The following is a 9500-nucleotide window of genomic DNA, read 5'->3' on the forward strand; positions in this document are numbered from 1 at the left end:
GCTCCGCTGATCTGTAAACAAACATGGCAGCGGGCGATGGCGGCGGCCGCGGGCGGCCCTGAGGTTCTGTGAGCGCCGGTGTCTGCCGGGGCTGCGGGCGGGCGGGCGGCTCCGCCTGCTCCTCGAGCAGGGGCTGCGGCCAGGCGGATCGGGGCTGGCGGCACACATGGATGACAGCAAGGTAAGGGCCTGCTGGAGCTGGGGGCAGCCGGTGAGGCTCTTGGTGCAGGGACCCTTCTGAAATCTGCTCTTGGCGAGCTCTGCTTGCCGCAGCTGATAGCAAGGAAGGGTTACCCGCTTAGTTCTTGCTTGCAGCGCTTCGGTGCTGCTTCTGGCGATTCCTTAAACCTCCAGGCATGGACAAAGGCTGGGTTACCAGCAGTGTGGTGTGGTGCAGAGCCTCATGCTCCCAGCAGCAGCCTGGGTTGATTATAAATAGCACAAATGGTGAGGTACGAGGGCAGCAGCGTGGGCTGCAGCCTTGTACTGTGTGCTGGAGCTTGGAGTCTTCCAATATTGGGAGAATCTCATGAGAGCAGCACGGTGGCATCCCTGAAGGTGTGGGGTTCCAGCTGAGCGAAGATGAACATGAGAAGGTGCCCAAGGAATGGATCTTCCTCCACCCTCCTGCTGGAAGTGTCCCAAATGGTGTGCACAAATGGTGAGGTCGAGGGCAGCAGCGTGGGTTGCAGCCTCATACTGGGTGCTGGAACCTGGATTCTTCCAGCATTGGAGGAATTTCATGAGAGCAGCACAGTGGCATCCCTGAAGGTGTGGGGTTCCTGCTGAGCAGAGCTGAACATAAAAAGATGCCCAAGGAATGGATCTTCCCCTGCTTCCTCCGCCCTCCTGCTTAGGGTGTCCCTAAAGCTGGGCCTGCAGGGACAGTGGCTGTGTCTGCTCACTGCAGTGCTGTGCAGGCTCTCAGCTGAGGCTGGGTGTTTCAGCTCCCTGCAGTGCTGGTTATGGCTTACCCACTGGAATTTTACTGGAACAAAATTACACAGCCTATGAAGATCTGCTTTAATTTAAGGCGAGAAAAAATGCTTGACACGATTTCTTAAGGAATAAAGAAATTTAGAAGTGATCAGTAATTTGGCAGTCCACAATCCACAGAATGGGTTGTAAGGCTCTGAAAGGTTTGTGGTGATCTGCTATTTGAACATGTAAACTATTTTATTTTATTTTATTTTATTTTATTTTATTTTATTTTATTTTATTTTATTTTATTTTATTTTATTTTGGTATTGCCTGAAAGCTGTGAAGGTGGTTGGGGGAAATCTGCATCACTGATATGTCACAACTCTGGGAACTGCATGAAAGTTTGTGTAATTTGGGCAGTAGTTTAGAAGATCCAGAAGATTTAGTTCTGGAGGTGTATATGAGCATTATCTGATTTTTATTTCTTTTAATGTTCTTCTCTGAATTAGGCTCTTTTTATTACCCAACTCCCAAATTTTCATTTAAAAATAATTTTTGGTCTGCCATTATGTCATGTGGAGTCATGATAGTATGCCTTTTTTTTTCCTCCTGAAACATTTTTTTGACACATTTACTAAATAAAATAAATCTGTTTATCCAGTCAGTAAGTTGAATCTTTGGTCTTTTTTTTTCTTTTTTTAAATTGATGTTGAGTTGAATAAGAAAAAACAACAGAGTGGAATATTCACTCTTCTTCCTGTCTTCACTCCCATGTACAGTTTTTATCATTCATGACACTGCAGGTCACTTTGAGGAGTTGGTGACTCCATTCAAGAGATGCCATTTCCCTTAGGAGGGCTCTTCCCATTGCAGGTTGCTGTGTCAGGATGAGGCAAGCACTATTTATTTACTCATTACTCATTTTATGGCCACTGTGGTTACACTGGAGTCAGCATGCCCTTGAAATCTCCTAAAAATTCCACTGAGTCATGCTTTCCTCCTTGCTGAGGGGGTTGGCCTGTGAAAGGACTTTCCCTGCAAAATTCTACCAACTAAATTGTGTTGGTAGTGTAATGACCAGTCTGTAACTGCGTACAGCCCAGTTCAGTGTTTGCCTTCATCTAAGTGACACAAAGAATTTAGAACTGAGCTTGCAGGCTGCAGAGGTTTCCCTTATTCATAGTGCACTTTAATTTAGCCTCTTGTCTGATTTAAGAGGACATTAGAAGAATGGTTCTTGTCAACACATTCCGCAAAACTGGAAGGAAATAGCAAGAAATAAAGGGAGAGGTAGAATATCTTTACATCAGATCTAGAAAAATGTCATGTTTTATTTCAGAAGGATGTTCTTAAAATATTCACACACATACAAAAAACCCCAAAAACCAACCAAACCCCTCAAACAAAAAAAACCCCAAACAAAACCCCAAACAAACAATCCCAAAGAACCCCCACCCAAAATATGACCTCCTTTTCTTTTCTTTTGTAGAACTGCTTTTAACCTAGGGGCTGTTCAGGTTCTGGCCTCACTTCTCCCTGTGATTTGAGCTATTGGGTGTGGAAAGGAAGGAATTTAGTGATGGAGCTGTTACTTGCAGTTAATTCATGTTAAAACATCAGTTGTGCATCTCTGAAGTCTTTGGACAGAGGAAAAAGGAGAAGCTCTGTTATGGTGGCTTCAGCCACCTTTTCAGGTGAAATTTCTTGGTTATTTTACAAGGCTACATATAACATATTAAGTATTTGTTATATGCATTGGGAAGCAGAGAGTAGGGACTAGGGTAAGAAGTTGATAACTTGTTGGTCAACATTAAAATACAGTTTTATACAGCTAACTGCAATATTTTGTACTAATTACAGAGTTTTTTACAGGTGACACTGACAAGACTTATTTTGGTAATTACCTTTTCAGTTTACACCCAGAAATGAGAAACAAAAGTTTGTAATGTCAATTTTATTATTCCAGTGAGCTTAAAAACAAGCAAACAAAAACCAGGCCACCACCAAAAGAGGTTGGGGTTGTTGTCTTTTATTACAAATATTCTTGTCTTGCACAGAAAATAGATTATGTTACTATATTTGTGGATCCAGCAAGTGTTGATTTCTTGCTCTGGTGTTCATGCAGCTTTCCTTTCTGAGGGAACACATGCTGTTCCAGCAGGGGAAGGCTCTCAGCAAAGGGCTACACCCAAGGAGCTGGGTTGATTTCCACACAGGTCTTAGCAAAACTTCTTTCATCCTTATAACATACATTCAGCATTGGTGAGAACTAACACCCCACTATCCATTTATTACAATGTCCAAACATAAAGCATTCTCATTACTGCTTGCTTGGAAATATAAAACCTTAACAGCTTTGGTTATAGTTTGATAGGAGCAATTTCAAATCATTAAATGTTTGAAAAAGCTCCTGCTCAGCATTGCTCAGGTGACACATCTGCTCATATTTGCAAGGAGCCATAAAGATGGAGGAGATTAAAGTCTCTAAACAGTTTTATTTCATTGTTACATTGGGCTGGGAGGATACACATGGTAGAGTTAGCTGACCCTCCCTGAGCCCAAGTTCTAACAAAGACAGGTTTAGAAAAGTGCCTGGTTTCTGTTAGTGAGAACTGAGAGGATGTGTAGGGCCCAGTGGTGGACATAATTCCTGTGTGAGGCTGTAAGTCCTTCCCTGGGGAAGAGCAGGGCTGTCACCTGTGGAGTGGCAAGGTGGCATCTGAGTGACTGCTGCCCTGAACTTTAGCACTTGCCCATCTGGGTGCCTGCATAACACTTTATGAAAACTTTATTTATCCCTAGCTCATGCTTTTTTAAAACAGACCTTGCAGCAAAGACAGACAGTATTCTTGATGCCTCTGTGCTGAACATGGCATTCTTAAGACATGAAGCACTTTGTATGGAGGGAGTTTCAGGATTAATTTCTGTTGACACATCTGCTTAAGACTTAGATTGTGTTTGCTCACTAAATAGTATCTTACATTTTTGGATCATTATCGGATGCAGTTTGTCTGCCAGTGAAAGTAAAAGAATGGTGTTGGGCATATAAAATGTCATGAAATGGAGGAATAACAAGCATGCTCCCTAGCTGGGTTTTGTACTGCTACTGTGAGTGGTATGCTTTGAATTGGAAGATCAGAAAACTTCATCTTTGTTAGGACACTTGTAACTGGCTTAGTTTGCTTTCTGATTTTATAAAAATGTTTGCAAGTGGGAATAGATTCCCTCTACTGTAACACAGCACTTAGGTATTATTTCTTACTAATCATTTTTATAGTTTAGTATAAATTGTGTAGATGATCACCAGTTCCATGCTGCATTAAATTCTGCAGACCTTTCCCTTCAGCTGCCGATGCATTGCAGAGTCTGCCTAAGATGGATCTCAAGTGCTGGTTGATGGAGCTGCTTGTTCATTGGTAAATAAACTCAGAGCTTCTGGGAGATACTGACCTGGTCAGTGTGATCAGCATTGCCTGGGCTATTGCTTTAATCTGCTAAATTGATTCAAACTTGCAGATGTCATGATGAGGCCAACTCTACCCCAGTCTTCTATCTGAGGGGCTCAGCTCCTCATGGTTGTGAGTGAGTGAGGAGCTGATACAGTGTAGCTGCATTATGTGTGCGTCCCTTTCCTGTGGAGGACCCCTCTGCAGTGCATTCTGCAAGGATTTTGGAGAGATCTGCTGCAGGCTTCTAATAAAAAAACCCAGAAGTCTGAGGAATTTTCTGTATCAGGTCAAGTAATTGCAGCTATTTCCAATTCCAGGTCGAATAACTTTGTGCCTGAGCACTGATGGGAGGCAAGAATGAGGTTATGAGCTAAGGGGGGGTATTAAGAGGAAATTGTGGAGTCACAGAATAGGCTGAGTTGGAAGGGATCAATTGGGATCAACGTGTCCAACTCCTGCCCTGTGCAGGACACCCCAAGAATCACACCATGTGCCTGAGAAAAGAGTTATGTTCTTCTGTTTTCTGAAGTCTGAGTGAACTGAGTTGGAGCTTGGTCAGATCTCTAACTATACATGCCTTTATTAATATTTCTATGAAAATTTTTATGATTAATGTTGTTCTGAGTCTTGATTGCATATGACTCCCTGAAAAAACCCCAAATCTCAACTGCTGAATGCTAATAGATCACATCTCTTTATAAACTGCAGAGGAATGCAAAGGGACAAAAAATATTTGCTTGGTCTGTTGCCATGTTCAGCATCAACTATCACTTCTGCTTTGTCTTCTTTCTGTCACATCAGCACAGGAACTGAGCAGGCAAGCAGGACTAGAAGCCAGGGAGATATGGTAATGCTGTAGGGGGGCAAAGGATTTCTCAGGCCTTTTTTTCCCTCAGCTGGGTTGCTTAAAGTTACAGCAGGAACTTCTAAATATTGGTGACGAAAAACTGACAAGGATGCAGGATTTGATTAAATTGCTTGTAACTGCTGCCTTTTCAGGGTGATGTGTATTTTTTGTTCACATAGGAGTGTGATGTGTGCTGGGGCCCCAGCCTTGAGTGGCAGCTCACTGTAGTTCTAGAGGGTCAGAACCCAGAGTGGCCAGGGCTTTTTGAGAGAGCTGCACTGTATGTCTCTACAAGACCTTATCTAGCTCTTGAATTCAAAGATTTACTTTGAACTACCTTGCATTAGCACAGAAAAAAGCCTCAGGTGCTAAAAGTCTTTGAGAACTGAAGTGCTTTGGCCGTAGTGTGTATAATGTAATATCCACCAATCTTCCAAGTGCAAGTAATAATAGAGAGCAAATTGTGAGTGCCTACAGCCCCACCTGGGAAAATTCTGTGTAGTTCCACCTTCTGCTGAGCTGGGCATGTGGATCACACCATCCACAACCAGGAGAGGATAGATCTTGCCATGCCTGAAAGGGGACAGTCACTTTCCCTTCCTTAGAGCTCCTGCCCCCTGCCTTGGCCACATCTGGTTACTTTTATTTTTGAACTACATTCAATTTTTTGAGCTAGAAAATCTTATGGGGAGCACCTTGATGAAGTGAAGAATTATTTAAACTGTATTCAGCAGTTCAAGTGTAAAAGAGCTTCATTTTTTTCCCCTTTCCTCTTCTGAATGTATTGTGTTTGTTTCATTATATAGATGTCCATTAAGTACTTTCTGTTCTTTCATTTGCTTATGGTAGGCAGCTACTCCTGAATAAATCAGGAGGGACAATACAGAGAGGGTCGGATTATGTTGGCATGTGATTGTTGACTCACTTTCCAAAGAAAGAATAGGCTCAATTGTATAATCCTTTTTTTCCCTCTTCATTCTGGCACGTCAACTCACTATGTTATTGTTTTTATTGCAGCTTGCTAAGTTTGCAGAACAAGTGACTTGTTTGAATGTTAAAAATTACTTGTTTTGTAGCTTTTCACAGTAAAAGTGCTTTTTTAAAAATTATGAACTCTGATATTTTAAACACTGCCTGTTAGAAAAAGTCTGTCTGTGTGCAGGATGGTGAAATACTAAGGCAGCAGTGAAATTCTTGTATGCAGGTGTGTATGTTAGGTGTATTTCTCCACACCCCCTCCAGTCAAACAGTGTGGTCAGAATGCAAATAAAGAGAAATTCTCACTTCAGAGGGAGCTGGGGTGTGTGGCTGATGTAATGTTTACTGGGTGATACTGCCTAATGACCAGTGAACTAATCTTCAGACCATATTTAAGATTTTCTTGTGCCATGCCCCCATGTTAAGAATAAAATATTTGAGTGGGGAAACACAGAGTAAACTGGGGTTTGTTTTTTTAATTTTTATTTGTAGCAGGAGAAGCTCTCAGACCTGTAAAAAGGAGCTACAAAGAAGAGGGGAAAGTGATTACAAAACCTTGCACCATAGTGCAAGAAACTAGAGAGTTACATTTGTGCAAGGAAGAGTTACATTTCCAGACCTGCTAGAGCAACAGCTGTTGGTGATATGAAAACAATTTCACTGCAAGCTGATTATGCCCCCTCAATAACCAGATGCCCTCATAGATACCTGAAATAGTGTGTTCAGTTCTGGGCTCCCCAGTATGAGAGAGAAATTGATCCGCTGGAGAGAGTCCTGAAAACTTCAGAGCTCAGCATTCTTATTTCCTCTGTTGCTCCGGGATGGATATGCAAGATTTTATACTTGAGACTCCTAATGTTTACTGTCTCATGGTTCCATCATTACCTTTGCAGAACAGGATCTTTACTGTGCCCTTCCTTTCCAGGTGGTTGGAGGCAAGGTAAAGAAACCAGGCAAACGAGGTCGTAAACCAGCCAAAATAGACTTGAAGGCAAAACTTGAAAGAAGTCGTCAGAGTGCAAGAGAGTGCAGAGCCAGGAAGAAGCTGAGGTACCAGTACCTGGAAGAACTGGTTTCAAGCAGAGAGAGAGCCATCTGTGCTCTCAGAGAAGAGCTTGAAATGGTAAGGAATTATCATTTAACCTAACCCTCAGTACTGTCTGGGACCTGTCCTCATGAACACTTGTTCTCGGTACCACAGTGACTGACAGTGGCATTTGGCTGGCCAGGAGGTATCAAAACATCAGATGCATCCAGCTGTTTGCCTGCTTTGGTGTGTAGAATACAAACTCATATCACGAGTTATCTGCTGGTTCTGAGCTGGAAGCAAGCAAAGGAAGTGCCATTACATTTGAGTGTGTTGTCTTTGAAATGTCTGCTTTTGAAACACCTTTGACTGAGGTAGATTGTGGGAAGAGGTGTTGAAATATCAAAGGGCAAGCATATATCCACAGAGTGCCATTGCTTCTCTGTTGGGGAGGAGGATTCTTGCAGCATGCTCTCTGTGTAGGTGATTCTAGGATGTGTAAGATGAGGGTTTTGGCCAAAAGAGCGGCATTAACCAAAGAGAACGTTTCATCTGGAAATACAGACACAGTGTTGCCCTGTTTTTTTAAGATTTTCTTAGTCTTCTGATGCTGACATTCTTGTAGAGAACTTTCTCACACGCTTTCTGTAAGTAACTCATTGTTTTGCATTCCTTTATGGAGGAGGAGAAAGTTGATGGACTGTTGGTCTGTCCAGTGTCATTGGAGAAGTGGCACTGTCACCCTCCAATCCACTGTCACTCTTGGAAAACTATAAATGTCAGAAAATAAACTTCCTTTTTTTCTTCACCTTGAGAACTGCGGTGTGCACTTGTGTTCTTTTGTGTCCTATAGTGACAACACAGTGGTGCCCTTGAAACATCACCAATGCTGAGAATGCTCTATTGACCTGACTTTAGGTTTGTTTGAATGGGCAGGGCTAATCACTACAAGTCAGCAGGTTTAGGATCAGGTGAAAAGCCAGCCAACTGTCCACAGTTTTTTGATGTGCCTCAGGGTTTGGCAATGAAGGATTTAAGATGAGAGAAGTAGGAATAAGGCACATGTGCTTCCACTGTGCTTGTGCAATTGGAAAGGACCTCTCAGTAGTCCATGAGCCCCAGAGTCATGTGAAATATTTGTTTTTAATAGGCCATGAACTGGAACGGTATTCTCGCATGCCAGCAGCGAGAAATCGCACAGAGTGTTCCATGTTGTTTAATAATTACAGCATTCTGTCTGCGGCTGCCTCTGAGCAGCAGTTTATTGACTGAAAGAGGCTTTGCTGGGGCCAGGTATGCAGCCGTGGCCACGTGCTCAGCTCATTAGGGCTCTGCAGTTTCGTAAGAGGCTTCAGCTCAGTACGTTCAGACCTTCCATGAATGAACAGGAAGGTAAAGATTCCAGCCCTGGTTTGTCTGCTAATGTGATCCTGGCACTTTGCTAAGGCCTAATGTGTTTGCATATTTCAGTACAAGCAGTGGTGCATGGCCATGGACCAAGGGAAAATCCCCTCGGAAATAAAAGCCCTGCTAACTGGAGAGGAGCAAGGCAAAGCACAGCAGAACTCAACCAAACTTGCCAAGGCTGCAAAGACAGACGCAAACAGCAGCAATCCCTGTAAGTATCCAGCCTATGATTAATTCCTGTTTTGTTGCATCTTTTGTGGTGTAGGAGGGTGGCTGTGGTGTAGGAAGAAACATAAGGATGTGCTTTTGGGAAGAAATAGTTGATTGAAACAAAGAGCTTAGTGGGTGGTACAAAGACTCTGTGTAATGTTTACATGGACAGCACAGAAATTCCACTATAGAGGAAGCTGGGCAATTATTTTAAAAGACTCTCTGTATTTCACCAAAGCCTGTGGAGACCTGTGAAGACCTTAATTTCTTACAGCATTTTCTCTTTTTTTTTTTTTTAATGCAAGCTAAATGGAGCACATTAAACATAATTGAACTTTAAAAACTTTACCAAGAAAATGTTATTCTAGCTGCAAGCACTTCAAGAGAGAAATGCTGGACCTGGGATTTTCTATGGAGTCTTCTTTCTGACTCCTTTGTGCTTGTGCAGGGAATGGAATAGGTTTCTTCTGGGAATTGGAAAGTGAGAAGACCATGTGATATAAAGTCATATTCCTGATATATATATATATATATATGCAAAGGGAGAGAATTAAGGTATAGCATGGGCAATTCTAGATCTTACTTCTAATTTTGTAATAGTTTGTGTTACAGGCTAAATTACACTTCACTGATTTTTTTTTTTAAATAGGAGTTTCTAGCT

The 9500-nt window shown here is 42.4% G+C and overlaps 1 protein-coding gene across 1 annotated transcript in view; it reads left to right on the top strand.

The window, feature by feature from the left end:
• CREBL2 (cAMP responsive element binding protein like 2) overlaps positions 1–9500 on the top strand; it is an 11390-nt gene continuing 1890 nt past the window's right edge. The window contains exons 1-3 of the mRNA XM_005482710.4: positions 1–181; positions 7121–7318; positions 8693–8840. Coding sequence (XP_005482767.2) covers positions 167–181; positions 7121–7318; positions 8693–8840 — 361 coding nt within the window. The 5' untranslated portion in view covers positions 1–166. The remainder of the gene's footprint in view (positions 182–7120; positions 7319–8692; positions 8841–9500) is intronic.

The sequence above is a fragment of the Zonotrichia albicollis genome, chromosome 4 (genome assembly GCF_047830755.1).
Source record: "Zonotrichia albicollis isolate bZonAlb1 chromosome 4, bZonAlb1.hap1, whole genome shotgun sequence".
In the NCBI taxonomy this organism is placed as follows: Eukaryota; Metazoa; Chordata; class Aves; order Passeriformes; family Passerellidae; genus Zonotrichia; species Zonotrichia albicollis.